This window comes from Tenrec ecaudatus, chromosome 1 (genome assembly GCF_050624435.1).
Source record: "Tenrec ecaudatus isolate mTenEca1 chromosome 1, mTenEca1.hap1, whole genome shotgun sequence".
NCBI classification, from domain to species: domain Eukaryota; kingdom Metazoa; phylum Chordata; class Mammalia; order Afrosoricida; family Tenrecidae; genus Tenrec; species Tenrec ecaudatus.
In genome coordinates this window covers 262,996,331-263,020,418 of record NC_134530.1, presented here as the reverse complement: position 1 = coordinate 263,020,418, position 24,088 = coordinate 262,996,331, and the positions used below count along the sequence as shown (strand labels likewise).

At 41.5% G+C, this 24,088-nt stretch overlaps 2 protein-coding genes across 2 annotated transcripts in view; one reads left to right on the top strand and one right to left on the bottom strand.

Moving 5' to 3' along the window:
- The window catches only part of SPRTN (SprT-like N-terminal domain), a 33,996-nt gene extending 24,396 nt beyond the window's left edge, over positions 1-9,600 (bottom strand). Inside the window, exons 1-3 of the mRNA XM_075532049.1 lie at positions 8,779-9,600; positions 6,946-7,045; positions 2,993-3,121 (exon numbers count right to left, since the gene is read on the bottom strand). Of these exons, the coding sequence (XP_075388164.1) occupies positions 2,993-3,121; positions 6,946-7,045; positions 8,779-8,999 (450 nt within the window). The 5' untranslated portion in view covers positions 9,000-9,600. The remainder of the gene's footprint in view (positions 1-2,992; positions 3,122-6,945; positions 7,046-8,778) is intronic.
- On the top strand, positions 9,443-14,638 carry EXOC8 (exocyst complex component 8). The gene has a single exon (XM_075532040.1). It carries the CDS (start codon positions 9,545-9,547, stop codon positions 11,717-11,719), a length of 2,175 nt encoding a protein of 724 aa, XP_075388155.1. The 5' UTR covers positions 9,443-9,544; the 3' UTR covers positions 11,720-14,638.
- Positions 14,639-24,088: the final 9,450 nt, after the last annotated feature.

Here is a 24,088-nt window from a genome sequence, read left to right as displayed (position 1 = left end):
TGCTCTTATTTGCCAAACACAGGAGCACTGAGATGGCTGTGTGAGCAAGTACATTGCTGTGGTGGCAAAACCAGTCTCCTGTCTGCCACAAATCAGGCCGTTTTGTTGCACACTGATACTCAATCTTTTCAGAACTTCTAAATGGGAAGGTTGATTAACAGTCTGCCATGGTGGAACAAACTCCAAATGCATATATTTTCGTCCATTCAGGAAGTTGACGGACATCCAGAATAAGGTTTGTCATCAATTGACATTTCACTTTTTTTGAAACGAGAAAACCGCTTGTACAACTTGAGTTTTTCCAGTGCTGTCCTTGTAAGCTGTGTTCAATATCACAACAGTTTCTGCAGCATTTTTCCAGAGTAGGAAACATAATTTCACAGCTGCATGCTGTTCTCTTAAATCAGCCATCACAAAAAATAAGTTTACAGCGAAACTGCTTTTATGAAAAAACTTCACTGTGACCAGAGAGAACCTTCCCAGGTGACACCACTGGGTGCAGTAACTCATGGTGAGGTAGTTCCTTGATGCTTGCCTAGTGAAAAAAATGCATGCACACTACGAAAGCTCTGCCCAGTGGAGCTTTTTCCTGTTTTTTTTTTTTTGGGGGGGGGATACCCCCTTATACCTTGTCATTCACCAGCTGTCCCATGACTCCAGACCCTGGTCAGCACCCTAAGCTGCTCAGATAAGCAACCGGCTGCCCTCTGAGAAGGTTACTTCTTCAGTCTTCCCTCCTAGACCACCTAAGTAGGCAGGCAATCTAGACTTCACACACCCATCCCCATTTGGTCACCTCCATCATCATCTGAAAAGAGTGAACCCTGTCCCCTCTGACCTGATTCAGCAGAAGTCTATTTCTTTATGATAATTAACCTAAATAATAAGAATAAAGGACTCTGGACCATACCAGACACTAAAATGATTCCCCTGGCCTAAATCTCACCCTACCCTGACATCTTAAAAGACCAAAATGTAGTAAAACAACATACTACCAGACACTGTCCCTAGCTACTTAAAAGACCTCTGTTCCACAGTCCTGAACCCCTTTTCCCAGGACAAAATCTAAACCCCAGCTGTTATTTTGTTGGTAGTGTTGTTGCTGTGTTCTATCATTCCCATACCCTCCCCTTCTTTAAAACAAAGTTGTACGCTATTCTTCTAATTCATCCCTAATCAGTACTCCTCCATCTGATGGTATACATAAGGGGAAAATTATTATTTACTTTTTTGGCTTCCAATTTAATGTTTGTTTTCTAGTCTGTCAACACATCATCGATCCAGAAGTTAGCACCCACACCAGAGACAAGGCTCCTGGGCAAAGTATAAAGCCCAAACGTCTATCAGCAGCTCTTCTGCTTCTTACTCTAGTTTTATTTTAAGTACTTTTGTCTCTTCCCCTTTCCTTCTTTAATTATGATAATATAAACTTAGGACATAGTCCTTTTTACTCTTCTTTTTTTTCTTATAATCTTTCTCTTTTCTTCTCATCCTCACAACCCAAAAGCTGACACTCTTAAAATTTCTCTTCTTTTTTATCAAATCCACTTTTAGGGAGTTAATATGGATTTCGCATCATTCCACAGTTCAATCCCATCAAGCTGTATTGTACAAATGCTACCACAATCAGGTTTCTCTTCAGAGCGTATAAATCTTTCACCTTTTTTCCTATCAAATATTATTCACGCCTCCATCAGTACACAACAAGCATTTTGGGGGTCTAATTTCCTTTCCTTTAACCTACCAATTAACACTACCCGATCCCCCTTTTGCTTCCTTTTTTTTCTTCCTTTCTCCCCCACTCTAACACTTCCTCTTTCATTTTTAATCTCCCCGCAACCCTTAGTCTAACACTCTCCCCAGATATTTAATATCAAGTGTCTACCACCCCTCTGCACCCCTAACAGAATGAACTACTCCCATATAACTCTATCTTAACACCCCTTAATACCTACACCAAGACGTCAAACACACACACACACACACACACACACACACACACACACACGAGAAACTGACACACATAGCTGATTATCAACCAGATCTAAATGAAATGCCTGACATTGAACAGGCTTGGAATTACCAGAAAAATAATTTAAAAGAATGATGATTGCATTCACGCAACAGATGAGGAAGAATCTGAGAGGAAAAGTGAAAAAATAGTGAAACTAGAAACCTTACTACATGCCTTACAGATAGTGGAAGTCAAACACTACAATAGAACTATACATTATTAAAGAACAAAGAAACTAAGTTGAAGAGATGAAAACCAGAATTAGTGAGCTTCAAGACAAATCTATAGACTCCAATCCAACAGAAGAACAAACACAAGAACAACGACCTATGTCTTATAGGGATTCCAGAAGAGGAAGAAACAAAAATGCCCACACAGAGAATAGTTCAAGAACCCCTTCAAGAAAGTTTTCCTCAATGCCTAAAGGATGAAAAGGTAATTATTCAGAAAGCCAAAAGAACCCCAAACAGGAGATCCCAAAAGGAAAACTCCTGGCATACTGTAGTCAAGGTGTCTAATTTTAATGACATCTATTTCTAATAATAATGACATTATTGTGCTTGATACTAATATTATCAAGGATAAAATTCTAAGAGCAGCCAGGGAAAAAAGAACAATTACATACATCCACAATTAGAATAACCTCAGCAATCAAACAGGCAAGAAAACAATGGAGTGATGCAGAGTACTAGAGGAAAACTTTTGTACCCAGCAAAAAATATCCTTCAACTATGATGGCAAAATAAAAGTATTCCAAGACAAGGAGAAATTAAAGGTAATTCAGGGACCTCAGGTATATTTCTGGCTCTGATACCATTCGACTGTGTGGTCCAGGGAAATTCAATTAAGTTTCTTTGGATCACAAGCTCACTGTTGAAATTTGTCAGTTAAAATTTACTTCTTCCCAGTTCTCTACTTTAAATAAATGCTGGGATTTACTAAATCAATAAATATTACAAATATTGTGGCTTTACATACTGTTATGTTGGCTCCACTCAGGCGGTTGATGCGATGCATATGTTTACAAAACTCTGGACCATGCCCTTCCCAATCTTTATCGTTATCAGTGACAAATAAATAGGCATGTATCATTTCATGAAGGAGAGTCTGAAACAGAAAACAAATTAATTTGGTATAGCACATCTGGAAATAAATGTAGCCAGAAGCATTTTCTTAGTCTTCCTGGGACTCTTTGTATTCTTTGAATCACAGGTTCCTTTCAGAAAACTGGTGGAATCATGTATCTTCCTAGAAAAATTAAATGTGCACACATCTACAAAACTTTGCATACAGTATCTTCAACTGTAGAATCAGGTTAAGAATTCCATTTCACAAAGGCCCTTAAAACTATGAATCAAAACCCAGAAGAAAGGATTGGCTAATTCAACTACATAAACTTATTAAACATTCTGCCTAGTGGGAAAAACAGAATACCATAAGCAGAATAAAGTACATGGGTAACTCCTACTATATTAAGCTCCTGAAGTCAACAGAAAAATCAGCAGCTATCTATTTCTTAAGCTATCATGGATAGTTCTTTTACCTATAAATGACCCATAAAAAATGTTTGACCTCACTTATAAAGAGAAATGTATCCTAACACTATACTATATTATTTCTCGGTTATCAGTATTGGTCAAACTAAATTTTGAGTAGTACTATAGGAAAATAAACATTCCCATACACTGCTGGTGGGAGTACAAAATACTGGTACGCAAAATACTACGTATAGCATAGTACTGCAAAATACTATGGAGAATTTGGTAATATCTAAGAAATTTACAAATGCATCTATCCTTTGTCCTGGGAATACCTGGACTGATATGGCTGTACGAAAGGTCATGGGTAAAGTGTGTTCATCTTACTGTCCTTTTTAATGGCAAAAGTTTGGAAATAGCCTGTGTTTAGCAACAGGGGGCTAAATGAATATTACTGAATGTTGTGTGTCCACATAATGGAATTCTATTCTTAAGAATGAAAAGAGCCCTATCAAATGACTCGAAGAAAGCGAAAGAATATACTGTTTTATGGAAAAGGCCTAAGAAGCACAGGAATGTGTACATAGTATTTTATGTGGCAAGTAAATATTAAAAAAAAAAACAACTACTAGGAACTAGGAGTTCAGAAGAGAGAGATGGGTAGAAATAAAATTTCTGTGTATAACTCTCTATAATATTAAGAGTATTATATCAGGTCATTACAAATGAACAAAAACCCTACTCATTCCATAACGATGGGTAAGTTCAACAAGCAAAATTTACAAAAACATACAAGCTACTGCTTCATAAATTGTTCATTAAAACAAAATGAGCACATTTTTTGGCAAAATTAAAAACTCTTCAAGAGCATGCCAATTATTTTTTAGAATTCTCTACTATTATGTTTTTCAATTCTCTATTATTTTAAGGACTGAAGTGCCTCTGACCCATGATGGTATTTTCAATTACCTCATATGTTATCAGGAGAAAAAAGACAGACTTGGGAAAGTAGAAGGGCAGTGAAAAAGGAAGTTGAGACAATGGATTGACGTAGACATGGGAACTGTGAGAAAGATCTAGGACCAGGTAGTGTTTTCTTCTGTTGTGCACAAGATTGCTAGATTTGGAATCATATCACTTGATAGCACCTAACAATATATCGTATATATTCGTGTATAAGCTGTTTTTCAGCACATTTTTAATGCAGTCTCTGTGGTAAAATTAGGTGCTTCGATATGATAAAATAATAGTTATTTATAAATTATCAAGGGTTCAGGGGAAAGGGGAGTTGGAGAAGGGGGGAAATGAGGAGCTGATACCAAGGGCTCAAGTAGAAAGCAGGTGTTTTTAGAATGATGTTGCCAACATATGTACAAATGCGTTGGACACAAATGATGTATGTATATACAGATTGTAAAAAGAGTTGTATGAACCCCTAATAAAATGATAAAAAGAATTAGGTGCTTCGGCTGATATTCGGGTAGCTTATTCTCCAGTATATATGGTACATGGTACATATAAATATCTACATACATATCTGTATGGATATTTTTGTTTTTATGCTGTTTCCAAATTATATAGGCTATAGCAACTACCAATAAGTCATTTTTTTCTTATGTACATTTTAGTGACATCATTTACTTTCATCAAGCTGTGTACATTTAAGTCTCACTTGGTGTTCTCATAATTTTAAAAAAGACTTTCCATCAGAAGAAGTAGGCTAACAATAAATTCAGTTTTATATAGCAGATTGGCATTGGGCCCCCACTCAAGTAAAAAAAAAATCAGTTTTATAAAATTTATTAAACAGGAAAATGGAAGAATCTAATATTTTAATTTAGTTACTGTAGTTTAATGAATTAATGTTGCTCAGAAGCCCCCATTATATGACCTTTTCCTGATAATGTAGGCAGAGATATTGATAGGATTTAGTTGTGAGTGAACAGGATTATTTTTTATTGCTATCCACGCTAGGTGTAAAATGAGCCATCTCAGAAGCAGAAGCAAGGAATCTCCTTACCATCGAGAGAGCAGCCAGAAGTGGAGTGCATTCTGACCTTGAAATGCCAACACATTGAACCTCCTTGATCCAGGAGATAGTTTTGACACCAGAGAAAAAGCAACAGCAGAACCACAGTCAGAGCATGAGATAAAGCACTGGACTTTCTAGCCCACAGAGCTCATACAGCTCAGAACTTTTGGTCAGAAAGTTGACTTGCAGAGTACAGTGCCTCTGGGCACTTAATTGGGGTGGGAGGAAGGAGCTGATTATCGGATTACCTTCACCTTGAGTCTTATAGCTAGCTATATGGCATGCCTTTTGAGTTGTTATTTGGCAGCCCTAAAAATAACTGTCACATCTGAGCAGGGCAGAGGCCAGGCTAAAGAGGCTGAGGGCCAGAGAAAGGGTTGACTCCAGACATGGCAGAGAAGAAACTGTACTGGCTTAACAATTGTATCCTGAGCATTTCTCACCTGTTAATTTCTGTAATAAACTCCCCACCTGTAAGCATTATCTGTGTGTTCTGCGTGGGCCATTGCAATGAATTATAGAACCTAACAGAAAAGAAGGGTGCAGGGAAAATAGAGTGCCACTATTAAGAGTTAAGAAGGATGGAGGTGGGGGAGGGCACCCTTATGGTAGTCACCCTTGGGAGCCAGATTTCGCTAAAGCCCCCTATACCATGTCCTCATTTATTGTGAAAATATTCCTTTTAAAATGATCAACAGTATCTCTCAATATGAACTTTTATTTTTCAAGTAAATGATTTCTGTTCAAATGCCATTTTTTATTTCTTAAGTTTTTCAACATACTAAAATAGTGGCAAGTAACTACTCTAATAAAGGAGAAATAAATTTAGGTTCCTTATTTTAGGTTCAATTTAACACATCTTGAAAATGGTATGTGGCACCATTAACAATGATCTGTTGTTATTAAGCTCCATTACTTCGAGGACTAAGGTACACCCAACCCAAGCCAGAGTATTTTCAATCACACGCATGTGAAAGTTAAACACTGAAAAAGGAAGACTGAAGAAATAATGCATTTGTATTATGGTGCTGGTGACATGTTGAAAGTACCATGGATGACAAAAGGACATACAAATCCGTCTTGGAAGAAGTACAGCCAGAATGCTCCTTAGAAGCAAAGGCGGCAAGATTTCATGTGCTTCTAGTTGTGTAGCTGAAACCAGTTAATTACTCTCCAATGAACCATAACTGCTTTGCTTATAAAAAAAGAGGATAACCTACTACATATTGACCAACAGGATTGTGGTAGAAACCAAATACCTAGGAGGAAGTATAAAAATAAATGGTGATCATTTGTATTAACTGTTCCACAGTTAAAATTCTCCCACAAACAGGTTTTTCCTTTAATATACACACTAACTTACAAAAGTTGACATTAATGCATTTTTACATTATCAAGAATCAGGCCTGTGCAAAGAATACCTCTACAAGATCCTTTCTTGGTCTCAACTTTAAAAGAGGTTCACTGAGTCGAATGGAACATATTCCACCACTCCCTTCATAGCTGCATATCCCGGCACACCTGCAAAAAACCAACCACCATAGTAATGTGTCACAATTTTCAGTCATACACCAAGGCGAATATTGATTAATCAGCAAATTATTATATACTCTGGTACAGTTCATACTATTGACAGATGGCTTTCTTGAAAAGTATACCTTCTTAGTTATAAAATATTTGCCTTTCATCCCATTTAGGAAGACATGTGTGCGGAAATAGCTTCCCTTACCCAGGTCAGGATCCAATAGCTAAAAGGTAATCTTGTTCCAGTCTCCTCTCTATAGGCTATAAGGAAGGTTAACAGCTAACATGTTCTTGTAGTACATTCTCAAAATTATAAGCTTGTAATACAGGAAAACTACACTTTTAGACACTTTTATAACTTAACCTGTAGGTTGTTCTACAGTAATTCAAACACATGGATGATGGCAGACAACTACATCCTAAATTGGTTTTTAAGAATAAATTACTATCTCAAATCAATTTCTCCGAGTAGAAAGGCATTCTTTTGTGGTGTAAGCCTTGGACTGCTATTGGTTTGAACCCACTAGCTGCACCACAGGAAAGCGGTTATCTGCTCTCATAACGATTTATAGCCTCAGAAACGCGACATAGGGTACTATGAGTCGAGAATCAACTCAATGGCAGTGGGGTTTGGTTTTCATAAATTAGATTTGAGATTTAGGGTTTCTTTTGTCCCTATTAGGTCCCCTAATGAAAATTTTCCTTTCCACTCTATATACTTAATCAGAACCTGCATTTAACAGGATACATTTAACATGTTTGATCATCTCCAAGAATCACCTGGTGATCTGCTTAAAATGTATATTTTAACTCACTATATCTGGGGTGGGAATGCAAATTCTCAGTGGCAAAGTCGAACAGGGGAAAACCTTTGAATCTGGATTTCAACACACTAACTAGTGGCACTTTACTCAGGTGGTTTATCGACATTTTCCTCTGGTGCTTCTGTTCCTGGGTCCCAGAGCACCACACAGAAAATGCAACAAACCCAGTTGCCTGTCGAGTGGATTCACACTCATTAAGACTCTATAGTACAGATATGACAAAACAACGATGTATAAATTACCAAGGGCATATGAGGGAGGGGGGAATGGGGAGGGAGGAGGGGAAAAAAAAGAGGACCTGATGCAAGGGGCTTAAGTGGAGAGCAAATGCCTTGAGAATGATTGGGGCAGGGAATGTATGGATGTGCTTTATACAATTGATGTATGTATATGTATGGATTGTGGTAAGAGTTGTATGAGTCCCTAATAAAATGTAAAAGAAGAAAAGAGAAAAAAATGATTAGGGCAAAGACTGTACAGATGTGCTTTATACAATTGATGTATGTATATATATGAACTGTGAAAAGAATTGTATGAGCCCCAATAAATTGTTAAAATTAAAAAAAAAAGAAAAAAAAAAGACTCTATAGTACAGAACTCTCCCCATAGGTTTCCTATGCATTAAGCTTTACCTGCGTCGGCTGCTTCACTACTGCGCCACCAGGGTTCCTTTACATTGTTAGTCAAATTTTCCCAATTCATTAAAGACCTAACTTGTGGCCAGAAAACAAGAAAGACACGGTCTATAAAAAAAATCAGAAATGTGCCCATTTCTTTCCAAGCAAGGTGAGAGTAAACTTATCCCCCCTCCCCCCTCCCACGGCGGGCCTGCTCCTCAGGCCGTGGCGTGAGAGACATCAAGCATTCCCAGTAGCTGAGTTGGCGGCTCACTGGGCGGGGATTCACCTGGTCATGCGCATACTCCACTTCACCTCCACCGCCTCCAGTTGGCCCCAAAAGAACTGGTCGTTGAACTGAACGAACAGGGCCCTCACGTCCGGGGTGGGGTCCACAAGTTCCCAGGACGGGTCCACCAGCGACAAGGGTTCCTGGGCGTCGTCGTGCCGCGCAACTTGCAAGTCCCATTCCTCCTGCAGCTGCAGGGCTAAAACCATGTCTCCGTCCATGGCACGGGGCGCCGAGGCTTCTCTGCTCCTCCGGCTCCTCCCGGGCAACTCCACTGGATCCTGGTCGCTATCGCGAGAACTAGGAAACCGGGCTTCCGGCTGAGCACGGGAGCTTACTGCCCCGAAGGCCGAAACCAAGCGCCGGGTGCCAACGCGAAGCCGACACCGCCGCGTTGCCGCAGCACTAAATTCCCCTGGTTTGGCTCAGGAGTCTCCAGGACTTGATACTGATCCTTGATAACCTTACTCAGCAACTTCAAACACCACACAGCACTCTCCACGCATGCGCAGACCCGCCTCCACCGTCTCTCACTTCCGCGAGCGCGCTCCCGGCGCACGGGCTTTAAGCGGGCGGCACTTCCGCGCATGCGTATTGCCTTACAAGGCTCCTCGCGCAGGCGCAGTGTCCGATTCTCAGGCCTCGGCGCAAGCGCACTGACCTCGTTGCCTCTAGCTTCCGGGTTGGGTTCGGGCGTCCGCGGAGGCGGAGTGGGTCTCGACAGCCGCGGCGGTAGTTTCCGTGACTGCCCGCGAGCTGGCCGGCAATGGCGATGTCGGACAGCGGGGCGAGCCGTCTGAGGCGGCAGCTGGAGTCGGGCGGCTTCGAGGCACGTCTGTACGTGAAGCAGCTCTCTCAGCAGTCGGACGGGGATCGGGACCTGCAGGAGCACCGGCAGCGCATCCAGGCGTTGGCGGAGGAGACGGCGCAGAACCTGAAACGCAATGTGTACCAGAACTACCGGCAGTTTATAGAGACGGCCCGAGAGATCTCCTACTTGGAGAGCGAAATGTATCAGCTCAGCCATCTGCTCACGGAGCAGAAGAGCAGCCTGGAGAGCATCCCGCTCACGCTCCTGCCCGCCGCTGCAGCCGCTGGAGCCGCCGCGGCCTCTGCTGGGGAAGAGAGTGGAACTGGGTCGGGGGGCCGAGATCACTTCCGAGCAGGCCAAACAGGCTTTTTCTCCACCCCCGGGGGCGTCTCCCGGGACAGTTCCGGTGCCCTGGAGGAAGGAAAGCAACGCACCCTCACCACCCTGCTTGAGAAGGTGGAAGGCTGCAGGCACCTGCTAGAGACACCAGGACAGTACCTGGTGTATAACGGGGACCTAGTGGAGTACGAGGCAGACCACATGGCCCAGCTGCAGCGGGTGCATGGCTTTCTCATGAATGACTGCTTACTGGTGGCCACTTGGCTGCCACAGCGGCGCGGGATGTATCGATACAATGCCCTCTACCCCCTGGATGGATTAGCAGTGGTGAATGTCAAGGACAACCCACCCATGAAGGACATGTTCAAGCTACTCATGTTCCCCGAGAGCCGTATTTTTCAGGCAGAAAATGCTAAAATCAAACGCGAGTGGCTAGAAGTCCTAGAAGAAACCAAGAGGGCCCTGAGTGAGAAAAGACGAAGGCAGCAAGAGGAGGAGGCAGCTCCCCGGGGACCACCTCAAGTGACTTCCAAGACCAGCAATCCATTCGAGGATGAAGAAGAGGAGGAACCAGCTGTCCCTGAGGTAGAGGAAGAGAAGGTGGACCTCTCAATGGAATGGATCCAGGAATTGCCCGAAGACCTAGACGTCTGTATTGCCCAGAGGGACTTCGAAGGGGCAGTCGACCTCCTGGATAAGTTGAACCATTACCTGGACAATAAGCCCAGCCCTCCGCCCGTGAAAGAACTGCGGGCCAAAGTCGATGAGCGCGTCCGCCAGCTCACCGAGGTCTTAGTTTTTGAGCTCTCCCCAGATCGTTCTCTGAGGGGGGGTCCCAAGGCTACCCGAAGGGCAGTTTCACAATTAATCCGTCTGGGCCAGTGCACCAAGGCTTGTGAGCTGTTTTTGAGAAACAGGGCAGCCGCTGTACACACTGCAATACGACAGCTTCGGATTGAGGGGGCCACCTTACTGTACATTCATAAGTTGTGTCATGTTTTCTTTACCAGCCTTCTGGAGACGGCCAGGGAATTTGAGACTGATTTTGCCAGTACTGACAGCGGCTGCTACTCAGCCTTTGTTGTTTGGGCCCGGTCAGCCATGGGCATGTTTGTGGATGCTTTTAGCAAGCAGGTGTTTGATAGCAAAGAGAGCCTCTCAACAGCAGCAGAGTGTGTAAAGGTGGCCAAGGAGCATTGCCAGCAGCTGGGCGACATTGGCCTAGACCTCACCTTCATTATCAATGCTCTCCTGGTGAAAGACATCCAGGGAGCCCTGCACAGTTACAAAGAAATCATCATTGAAGCCACTAAGCACCGCAACTCCGAGGAAATGTGGAGGAGGATGAACTTGATGACCCCAGAGGCCCTGGGAAAGCTCAAAGAAGAGATGAAGAGTTGTGGGGTGAGTGATTTTGAGCAGTACACAGGGGATGGCTGCTGGGTTAACCTCAGCTACACAGTGGTGGCTTTCACCAAACAGACTATGAGCTTCTTGGAAGAAGCGCTGAAGCTGTATTTCCCAGAGCTGCACATGGTACTTCTGGAGAGCTTGGTAGAGATCATTTTGGTTGCTGTTCAGCATGTGGATTACAGTCTTAGGTGTGAACAAGATCCAGAGAAGAAGGCCTTCATTAGGAAAAACGCCTCATTTCTGTATGAAACTGTCCTCCCTGTTGTGGAGAAAAGGTTTGAAGAAGGTGTGGGGAAGCCTGCCAAGCAACTCCAAGACCTGAGGAATGCTTCCAGACTCATTCGTGTGAATCCGGAAAGTACAACCTCAGTGGTCTGAAGCATGGGTCCGTTTGTATATAGATATTCATATATATTGCTTATTATTTATCTTGTTACCTTAGTATATTCTTTTGATGTTTGAACAGTTTGAAATTAAATGATTCCCTCTAAGGTAGAAATGTAAGACCAGAAGAGGAAAGAAAAGCTATTCAATTAAGCAAATATAACAATGGAAATATTGAAATATATACTTTTAAATTATGTGAATTCTCTAAGGGATATATGCTTACATTTATAGTATTTCAGCTTATCCTTTGAGTTAAAAATAGATGCTCTCATGGTATATATTATGTGGTACAGAGAAATAATGTCTTTACATTGAGCTTATTTAAGCATGTTTTGGAAAATGCCCAATTTGCTAAAATGCTAAGATTTCTTGAAGTATATAATGGGTTCCATGGCAGAGAAAACACTCTGCCCCATGTACGTCTCCATCTTGAAAAGTCGGGAAATTTGGGAGGGAGTGTGCTGAAAAATTTGTTTTTAGGGCATGTAACAGCCCAAGAATTCACTGTTTAAACTAGTGTATGGACCCAGAAATGCCCTCAAATCTTTATAGAATACAGGAGGAAGCTTTCATAAAAACTGTTGAGCAAACTTTTTCAACATAATTTGAATGGTTAATTCCTTTCAGCTTTGAGGTAGTAGGTTTATAATCTTAAGGACTATGATAAAGTAGTTTTTAAAATGTATTCCCGAATTGTGTGTATTTCCACCTGGAATACTTGTTCTTGTCATATTAAAGATAATTTAAAAACAAGACATTGAGAAATTTGGCAGCTGTCAGTGATTTTAGCTGCCTCTGTTTCAGTGTGGGTTATGTAGTAGTTCAGACTTTGAAAATGGGGAGAACTTTTTCAGTGATGTATTTATTTAGATATCAGAGTGTGGGTTCATGGGAAATTGGGGTGTGTGATCACATGTAAATGACATGGTGTTCTCAAGGTGATTGTTTTGAGCAGAGATTGTTTTGTGTGTGTCTGCTCTTGGTGACAGTGGAGGACAGAGGTGAGCCAATGTTTCTAAAACAATGAAGGAGGCCTTTCATGACTTCTGTAAGAACGCTCAGTGCTGCATTTCAGTTTTTTTAGTTTTTTTTTTTTACTTTCAAGGCAATTTGAGCTTTCCAAGGTTCCTACACTTTTGCTTCCACTGTGTATATTATGTAACATTTCTTAAACTTTGCAAATGTGCTTGCTAAGATCCTTAAGTGCCATTTTTAATGCCATTAATTTTTAATGTCATTTCTGTTACCTAAATATAAATTAGTGATGTCGAGAGTGTGGGTATGATGTAAAACTTAACACAGGTCCCAAATAGTGGGTTAGGGTGGTAAGACTTCAAATTACTCTTATTCTACGCCAGCTTTTTTATCTTATTTTCAGCTCTGCATATTTAAAAGTGGAAAATGATCAAAGTCACATTTTCTTTGACTATTCTCACATCACTTTAGAATTTTCTAAATAGGGCTAACTAGATATTTCAGTTCAACGGACAGTTATAATTTTTTTTAATCATGGAGAAGTTAAATTTGATAAAATTTTGAGGTTATTTTGTGCTATTTTGGGCTTCTAAAATTGTATGAGGCATGTATAAATATTTGATGCTGAGTTCATAATATGATACTTTTAAATAAAAATGACTCTTAAAGCATGAGGTTGTAAAAACTGTATATATGCTCAGATATTTAAATGATTACTTCTTCATAGCACTCTACATTTTTACAATTGGAAGCACTGGATTTTCTTCGGTTAACTATGTGTATTCCTTAATCATAGTTGTTTGTTTTAGCTACTCAATTTGTGTAGAAATTTATTAAAGACCACCAGTGTTGTAATACACCGTAATATACATGTTCTGTGCCAAGACAGAACCACTGTGTTGCATTCCTCAAAGGGGAGTCACAACCCATCTCTCTGATTCTGTTGTTTCATTTGACTGCAAAATAATTTCTAAGACCTGAATGCAAATTTATGAACATGTTAAAATGTACCACATGTTTTCTTGTTTGTTTCAAGCCTAACACAGATCCTTCAACTTGGAATCACAGACTTGGTTGAATTAATTACAGCTGGAAAAGATATCCTGGAATTAAGTCTCTTTTTGATTAAAACCTCATTCCGTGTATAGTCTGAAAATCCATTTCCTTTTTTAAAAATACTACCTACAATTTAATGATCAGTACTTATATTTTATATCTAGAATTGGGAATTTGAGACTTAATATGTTGCTACATATTAATATGTATAAAATTAGTATGTGTTAATTTTGCTTACTGATATGATGCTATAAGGTAATCTGAGATTTTTTTAAAATAAAGCTTAAAATTTTTCTTACACTGGATAAAATCGATTGACACTGCAATCTAGTTCTCTTTAATTGAGATTTAATAGTCTTCTGTTCCTCTTAAAAAAATATTCTTTGAATAACCTGGCTGTTTTATGTTGTGTTTATTGTGGGGATGATACATGGGAAACTGTTAGCTCATTTAAGGTAGCATTATGCTTACTGAAAGAATTATGAATAAATGAATTCTCAATATTTTAGTACTCTTTTGAATGGGAAATTTTAAGTGTATACAATGCAAATTTACATTAACCTGGATTTTATACTTATATAGTCAATTAATATGACTCTTCCAACCATGGCTATGATCCCAATTTGGAGGGAATTCTGTGTTACAGGATTAAAGTGGGGCTTAGTTCTGACTTTAGTAAAGCAGGTGAACCAAACCACACCCTTGTTTCCTTGGAATTAATTTATTTTAAATCATTTTATTGGGGGCTCGTACAAGTCATCATAATCCATATATACATCCATATGTCATGCACATTTGTACATTTTGTTGCCATCATCATTTTTAAAACATTTGCTTTCTACTTGAGCCCTGGGTACCAGGTCATTTTTTTCCCTCCCTCCCTAACCCTTCCTCCTTCATGAACCCTTGATAATTTATAAATTTTTTTTTCATGTCTTTCACTGACCAATGTTTCCTCTTCACCCACTTTTCTGTTGTCCTTGAACATCATCTGTAAATTCTACTAGAGGCTGTGACTTAAGACACTATCCTTTATTTTCCTTGGGGATGTGAGCTGCTCAAAAACAACCACACCTCCATTGCCTTTAGTGAAGTGCAGTTGATGTCAGGAGTGGGATTCTTTGCAATAGCCCCAAGCTGATGGGAATTTGTAAAAGAGAAAGATCTAACGGGGCAGAGGAATTTTTTATTGTTGTATGGTTTTCGTTGGTTATTCTTAACTGAAAAATGGCTGAAAATAAGGTAAAGGACCTTAAATTGCAGCTGGTTTTCCAGAGGCAAAATCTAAACTGTTGAGACAAAATAGCTTATAGAAAGCCAGGACCTGTTGGAGACACTGAGCCACAGGCCTAAGGCCTTATGCACATTAAATAGGATAATGTGTTTGTGAAGAAGAGAGGATTCAGCTTAGATATTTAAAGAAACTTGTTTAAAGAATTATGTTTAGCCGGCTGTACTAGGATTATAATTTTTATGTACTATTATAAACACAATGTGTGATAGAAATGATTGAACTTTTATGTCCACCTTCATCTTTACAGTTATATTTATTAAAAACAGAGTTAGAATCTGCCCCAAGGGACAAGTTTTGCTTTAAACTAAGGTAAGTAAGAGGGCTTAGAAAAGACGAGCCTCCTCCAGAACTACTAAAGCAAAGATTTGCAGAGAAAAAAAGTGACTTGGGCAATTTGAATTTTTAGCAAAGAGTAGATGCACTTAGGCTGGAAAAGCCTGTGCCCATCAGAAAAGACCCCTTTTTCTAGGACTGAAAGGTAAATGGAGCTAGAGAGTAGACTGGTACACTTGCTGTGTGGCCACCTGGATCCGCTTGTGGAGTACAAGTGGGGAAAGGTAGTAATGAAGGGATGGGCTGAGTCATATTCCACTGATGCTTGTCACTGAGTCACAGAGACCAGAGCACAAAGAGGAAGCACTGCCTGATCTGACGTCTAAAGAGTTAGGCAGCTCCTGAGTCTACGAATATGAGATGAAGCTATGTGAACGGGCCAGATTGTATATAACTGGTGCCCATTTGACCTTACAATGGCTAGGACTGAGATGATGGGAACCGGCTAGAGGAAGAGAAATATGTTGACTCTGTGAGTTGATTGCATTCTGATGAACTTGACTTGTTCATGGTTGCAGATGCTCCAAATTGCAAGTGAAATAAAGACTGTGGGATCAAAGAATTCAGATGTCTCCCTAGGCTGTTAGAATGGGCAGTTTAGAAATTGAGTATGTAAATTGGGGGGAGATAAGTGTTTGGGCCTCTTCCTCCAGCTCTCCCGAAAGATAGCCTGCTGGACTGTGTGGGCCCTCCCCCCCCCCCCATCCGCCTCTCAAGGCCAGAGCTGGACTGTGCAGTCCCTGCCTCCAGTGTCCCAAGGAGCTTATCTTTCTGTACAGCCCCTTCCCTCAGTGTTCCGGAACGATTAACTCACAGACCACTTGCGGACTCAGACCCTGCAACTGCAGCAGCAGAAGGCCTTCCTTCCCCTTATCAGTACATACCTTGGCTCAAGACCCTATAGATGTCCCACTGCCTCACTGCCAGGCGCGATTTCCCTGACCTAACTCTTGGGTCTCAGAACCCGCCCGGGGGCTCAAGATGCCCCCATCCTTCTCTGCCCTCTCTTCCCTCCCAGGAGTTCCTTCCCTCCTCAATAAAGCCTTTCCCAACTTCACATTCCTGACTAAATTCTACTCTGTTCCATTCCTCCGTTTCCAAACTCTCATCTTGGTTCCAAAAGACCCAGATCGACCGGAGGGGGCTCTGTGCTGCCTGGTCCTCCTCTGGATGGTGCATGGCACCGTCCTCCATTTTCAACCTCTCAATAAGGACATGAAGTTGCTGGTTTATAAGCTTTCCAGGGTGTATTGGGTCTTAAAATAAGTGAAACAAAGGATCCCCACTGAATAGGTTTTTCTTGATGGTTCTGGGGAAAAAGAGGGTAGGGAAAATGTTGATCAGATGATATGATTTAGGGTTGACTGTCAACAAGGTTAATACCCCAAAAAACAAACTCACTGCCATCGAGTCAATACTGACCTCATAGAGACACTAGGACAGGATAGAACTATCCCTGTGGGTTTATTGTAGAGATCCTCATTGGTCTCCCATGGAGTAGCTAGTAGTTTTTTTGTTTGTTTGTTTTTGTTGTTTATTTATTTATTTAGATCATTTTATTAGGGACTCCTACACCTCCCATCACAATGTATACATACATCAATTGTGTAAAGCACATTTGTACATCCGTTGCCCTCATCATTCTCAAAACACTTGCTCTCCACCCAAGACCCTGGTATCAGGTCTTCATTTTTCCCCTCCCTCCCTCATGAACCCCTGATAATTTATAAATTATTATTTTGTCATATCTTGCTCTGTCCCACATCTCCCTTCCCCTACTTTTCTGTTGTATGTCCCCCAGGGAGGAGGTCACATGTAGGTCCTTGAAATAGGTTCCCCCTTTCCAACCCACCCTCCATATCCCCTCCCAGTGTCGCCACTCACACCACTGGTCCCAAGGGGATCATCTGCCCTGGCTTCCCTGTGTTTCCAGTTCTCATCTGTACCAGTGTACCTCCTCTGGTCTAGTCAGGCTTGCAAGGTAGGATTCGGATCATGACAGTGGGAGGGGAGGTAAAGGAAGCATTTAGAAACTAGAGGAAAGTTGTATTTTTGATCGTTGCTACGTCGCACCCTGTCTTGTCTCCTCCTCAAGACCCTTCTGTAAGGGGATGGCCAGTGGCCTACAAATGGGCTTTGGGTCTTCACTCCACATTCCCCCGCTCATTCACTATGGTAAGATTTTTGTTCTGATGATGCCTGATACCTGATCCTTTGACACCTTGTGATCGCACAGGCTGGTATGCTTCTTCCATGTGGGCTAGTTTTGAACTACCGATCCTGAAGATCAAAGCCCAACTTGTAACCACTACACCACCAGGGTGTCTCCCACAAGGTTAATGTGGGAGGATGATTATAAAAATTGTAGTTATAGACTAATTGAAAGAGGGGGGAGCTAATTCTTCAAGTATGAATGGGTAAATGGCTAGAAGATGGGGTGACTTGAGATATAGTGGGTTAATATGACCCAGCCATAATTCCTTAATGTGGTGTTTTATTCTTTTAGAATCTATGCCTGTGACTATGATCCCTTTTGGAGGGAGTTCTCTGTTACAGGATTAAGGTGGGACTAAATCCTGATCTTAGTAAAGAGTATGAACCAAGCCACACCATTTGTTTCCTTGGAAAAATATTTACTAGAAGGTATGACCTATTTTCCTTAAGTGCGATGGAGTCTGTACTAACCCATAGCAATCCTGTGCACAACACAACACTGCACGGTCCTGCACTATCCTTGTAATTGTTCCTGTGCCTGAGTACACTGTTGCAGCCACAGTATCAATCCAACTTCCTGAGGACCTTTCACTGTTTTGCTGTTTTGTTCCTCCACTTTTTTTTTCTTATTACTTGTTTATTTCATTTCTTTCAACCATGCAACCTGCGGCTCAGAATGGCTTTCTCACATTTTTTTAACAATTTATTGGGGCTCATACAATTCTTATCACAGTTCATACATATACATACATCAATTTTATAAAGCATATCTTTACAGTCTTTGCCCTAATCATTTTTTTCTCCTCTTTTTTTACATTTTATTAGGGACTCATACAACTCTTATCACAATCCATACATATACATACATCAATTGTATAAAGCACATCCATACATTCCCTGCCCCAATCATTCTCAAGTCATTTGCTCTCCACTTAAGCCCCTTGCATCAGGTCCTCTTTTTTTTTTTCCCTCCCTCCCCTTCCCCCCTCCCTCATGTGCCCTTGGTAATTTATACATCGTTATTTTGTCATATCTTGCCCTATCCGGAGTCTCCCTTCCCCCCTTCTCTGCTGTCCCTCTCCCAGGGAAGAGGTCACATGTGGATCCTTGTAATCAGTTCCCCCTTTCCAACCCACTCACCCTCCACTCTCCCAGCATCGTCCCTCACTTATCAAGCATGTCTTTCTCCAGGGACTGGTCTCTCTTGACAATATGTCCAAAGTTGTGGGGAAAAGGAGGGTCCCCAACAAATCATCACTGGTCTGGTAGGTGCAATTGTACAGTGATAATAAGTAAAGATTGTAGTGAAGTCATAGAGAGCATGGGAGATAGAAGAGAGATTGAAGTAATGGAGTCAGACACAATTCATGGTAGCATGCTCATCTCAGCCCCACTTGGTGGACCTCATGGGGAGACCCCGGGAATGAGAACAGGAGAGCCCAACTTTATTGCTAACTAAGTGTTATAATTACTTAGGAGGGCACAATTACAGGTAACCACGTGTCACAGGAAGGGGCAGTACAATAGGCATACACATCATATGAAGGGAATGTATGATAGGCATAAGCATGACAGGAAGGGGATGAGCTAGGGGTGTGCACATAGGGATGGGAGGGACTAGAGGTATACATGTAACAAGATGGGTGGACCCTAGATTCATGATGATGGCCTAACCTTGGTCACCCTTGGGTGGGCTTGACCTCTCTGGGGTCTCCTACAAGGAAACAGTCACCTACTATCCTTATCAGAAGGGAATGGGTCCTACTTGTGGGATAAACAGTGGTGTCTGCTTGCTCTAGATGGCTGATAACCCTTAGGGAGAATAACCCCTTACCTATTTCTGTTGACCTCCAAGTGTATAGTCATTTGCCACATGTAGCAAGCAGCTAAGTTTGGCATATATTTGGGAGAGACCAATTGGGAGACATCTTTCTGCTTCCCACACAAAGTATGTAAGATAACCACACCTCCATTGCCATTTAGTAAGCCATAAAAATCTATAAACTTAATAACAAGGCTTATTTTTTATGGGGGCGGGGGTGTTCTTTTTAATTTAATTTTATATATATAATAGATACATACTGAGGGAACTATAGCATCTTATTTATTGAATGCTATGTCTAATGTGGGGTTGGGTGTACAAAATAAAGTTAAGCATGTGTTCTCCTAAGATCCTTAACATTTGGAGAAACTCAACAAAATGTAACTCAACTCATTGCCATTGAGTGGATTCTGACTCACAGTGACCCCATAGGGAAGGGTAGAACTGCCCCTGTGGGTTTCTAGACTGTAACTCTTGACAGAAGTAGAAAGCTTCATCATTGGCTGCGCACCTCCATGATAGGATCGCTGAAGACAAATGGGTGCATAAGCAAATGTGGCGAAGAAAGCTGATGGTGCCCAGCTATCAAAAGAGATAGTGTCTGGGGTCTTAAAGGCTTGAAGATAAACAAGCGGCCATCTAGCTCAGAAGCAAAAAAGCCCACATGGAAGAAGCACACCAGCCAGTGTGATCACGAGGTGCCAAAGGGACCAGGTATAAGGCATCATGCAAAAAAAAAAAAAAAGAATATGTGTGTGTGTGTGTGTGTGTGTGTATATATATATATATATATATATATATATATATATATATATATATATACCACATTGAATGAAGGGGGAAGTGCAGAGTGGAGACCCAAGGCCCAAGTGTCGGCCACTGGAGATCCCCTCATAGAGGGGTTTAGGAGAGGAGATGGGTCAGTCAGGGTGCAAGGTAGTACCGACGAAGAGCACAGCTTTCCCCCAGATCCTGGATGCTTCCTCCCCCCAACTACCATGATCCGAATTCTACCTTGCAGGGCTGGATAGGGCAGAGGTTGTACACTGACTGGTACATATGAGGGCTGGAGGCACAGGTAATCCAGGGTGGATGATACCTTCAGGACCAAGGGTGTGAGGGGCGATGCTGGGAGAGTGGAGGGTGAGTGGGTTGGAAAGGGGGAACTGATTACAAGGATCCACATGTGACCTCCTCCCTGGGAGAGGGACGACAGAGAAGGGGGCAAGGGAGACTCCGGATAGAGCAAGATATGACAAAAGAACGATGTATAAATTACAAAGGGCACATGAGGGAGGGGGGAGTGGGGAGGGAGGGGAAAAAAAAAGAGGACCTGATGCAAGGGGCTTAAGTGGAGAGCAAATGCTTTCAGAATGATTGGGGCGGGGAATGTATGGATGTGCTTTATACAATTGATGTATGTATATGTATGGATTGTGATAAGAGTTGTATGAGTCCCTAATAAAATGTAAAAAAAGAAAAGGGGAAAGAAAAGAAAATGATTAGGGCAAAGAATGTACAGATGTGCTTTATACAATTGATGTATGTATATGTATGGACTGTGATAAGAGTTGTATGAGCCCCTAATAAAACGTTAAAAAAAAAAAAAAGAAGTAGAAAGCTTCACCTTTTTGCTGAGGATTGACCTTGAAGTTAGCACCCCATCTCATAAACACTATGCCACCAGAGCTCCCTAAATATGGAGAATAATTAAATGCTGAACTATGAGGGGGCACTTCCCAAAATACCAGAAAAGTGCCTCTAGGCAGAGCTTTGGTAGTACACATTTTTCCTCACTAGGCAAACATCCAGCAACTCACTCTGAGTTAGGGCACCAAGTGGTGTTGCCTGGGAAGGTGCTGCTCACAGTGAATTTTTTCGTAAAAGCTGTTTTGCTGGAACCATGTTTTGTGTGTGTGTGTGACGGCCAATTTAACAGAACAGCGTGTGCCTGTGAAATTTTGTTTCCTGCCAGGAAAAATGCCACAGAAACTGCTGTGATGTTGAACACAGCTTACAAGGACAGCGCTATGGAAAAACTCAAGTGTATGAGTGGTTTTCTCATTTCAAAAAAGATGAAATGTTGACTGATGACAGACCTTGTTCTGGACATGTCAGCTTCCCAAACGGATGAAAATGTCAACTCGTAGTGCACTTGGAATTCATTCCACCAGGTCAGACTGTTAATCAAGCTGTCTACTTAGAGGTTCTGAAAAGATTGCATAACAGCATGTGACAAAAAAGGCCTCAATTGTGGCAGAAAGGGGACTGGTTTTGCCACCACAACACTGCACCTGCACATGCTGCCATCTCAGTGTGCCAGTTTTTGGCAGAAAACAGCTTGCCTCTCTTGCCCTGTGTACTTGACCTCACTTTGTGTCACTTCTTTTTGTTTCTGAGAAGGCAGAAGGACATGAAAGGACAGCAATTTGATGAAATAGAAGAGCTGAAGAGAAAAACAAGGGAGGTGCTGTCAACCATCCAATCAGATAAGTATGAAAAATGTTTCCAAGAATGGAATTACAGATTTTACAACTATATTAAGTGTAATGCAGAGTACTTTGAAAGTGATAAGGTTGATGTGCTGTTGGGACAAGAGGAAAGTAAAAGGAAATCAAGGAAAGAAGAGGCAAAGGACATTTATAGAAGCTTGGTATAGATACTCTTCTTGCACAAGGGAATTGGTTACAAAACAAACATCAAAGAACTTAAACATTCCTAAACTCTTATCTATGCAAATGTTACTTAACTAGTCACAGTTTCTTTACCTTAGAATAATAAAAGCAGTAGGTTCAAAGACAATCACAGGGATATGCAAGATTCATGAGAACCTCAGAGAGATCATATAACTGAGTTATCCCTCAATGCTTTTAGCAGCAAAGTCACAAATAACAGTCATTTTGCAATGCTTTTGTCTGCAGAGACACAGGGGACTAAATAGTCACCCATTAGTAAACACCTTGATCAGCTGGATGCTTCCTACACCAACCCAGTGTTTCCCAAGCCCACAAGTCCAACATTAACCCCTTTGTCCAACACCAATCCACAAAGACCTCCTCCATCTCACAAAACACACGCAATGATGCCGACTGCAGAAGTAAAACTGAGTCAGTGAATGTGTAAGCATCTCAGCGCTGGCAGGGGTCTCCACATGGCTGCTCCAGCACTCAGGGCTGAATCAGGGTAGGTCCATGTGGCTTCTCAGGGATGTCTTCCAGGAAGTGAACCTTGCCAGCTGAAGCAGAGAACTGGCTAAGGCAGCTGCACCCCATCCAACCATCAGAAAGCAATAGACTCAAGAATTATAAAGGCGAGGCTCACTGAGCCATTTCTCTCGCCACCCTTCAATCAACCCCACATGTGTTTATCAGCCAGGTTGGCACAACTAACTACCTCAGACCTGCCTGAAGGGGTTTCAGGGTGTAAGTTGGACAGCTTTGTGAAATAATGTTGTGTAAGGAGGGAGACCTATTTTAAAGACCTTTGAAAGTCAATCATTGGAGTGTAGATGATGTATAAACTTGCAGAATTCTTACAATGTTTTTATTAGAGGAAAGGAAAAATTACAAAAATAATACATACTTCTTAAGAAAGCCTGAATTCATACAGAGAGGTACAATGTCAAAGACCATATCCCTACCCACATCCTTCCACGACCCCACTTACTCGTAGTGACCACTGGTAAACATTCTTTTTTTTTTTTAAATAATTTTAACAATTTATTAGGGGCTCATACAATTCTTATCACAGTCCATACATATACATACATCAATTGTATAAAACACATCTGTACAGTCTTTGCCCTAATCATTTTTTCTCCTCTTTTCTTTTTTTACATTTTATTAGGGACTCATACAACTCTTAACACCATCCATACATATACATACATCAATTGTATAAAGCACATCCATACATTCCCTGCCCCAATCATTCTCAAGTCATTTGCTCTCCACTTAAGCCCCTTGCATCAGGTCCTCTTTTTTTTTCCCCCTCCCTCCCCTTTCCCCCCTCCCTCATGTGCCCTTGGTAATTTATACCTCGTTATTTTGTCATATCTTGCCCTATCCGGAGTCTCCCTTCCCCCCTTCTCTGCTGTCCCTCTCCCAGGGAAGAGGTCACATGTGGATCCTTGTAATCAGTTCCCCCTTTCCAACCCACTCACCCTCCACTCTCCCAGCATCGTCCCTCACACCCTTGGTCCTGAAGGTATTATCCACCCTGGATTCCCTGTACCTCCAGCCCTCATATGTACCAGTGTACAGCCTCTGTCCTATCCAGCCCTGAAAGGTAGAATTCGGATCATGGTAGTTGGGGGGGGGGGGTAAACATTCTTATACATATAGATTTCCACACAGAAATTGGATGAGATGATACATACTGTTCGGATCTTGCTTCTTTTCACGTTATGACACAATGTATTTAAGCCACATTTTCATGCCAATTCCTATAGCTATACCGCACTTTCTATGACTGAATAATAATCACATTGAATAGTCACACATGCTTCTGCCTTTCCTGATTGCTGTTTGCAGAACTGTGTAATTTTAAAAATCCCACCACAAAAAATGATCTGAATATATCTCTTTACCTATTTGTCGTATACATCTCTAGAAACTGCTCTGCCATGCTGTACATTTATATTGTCAAATTATACACCCAAAAGTTG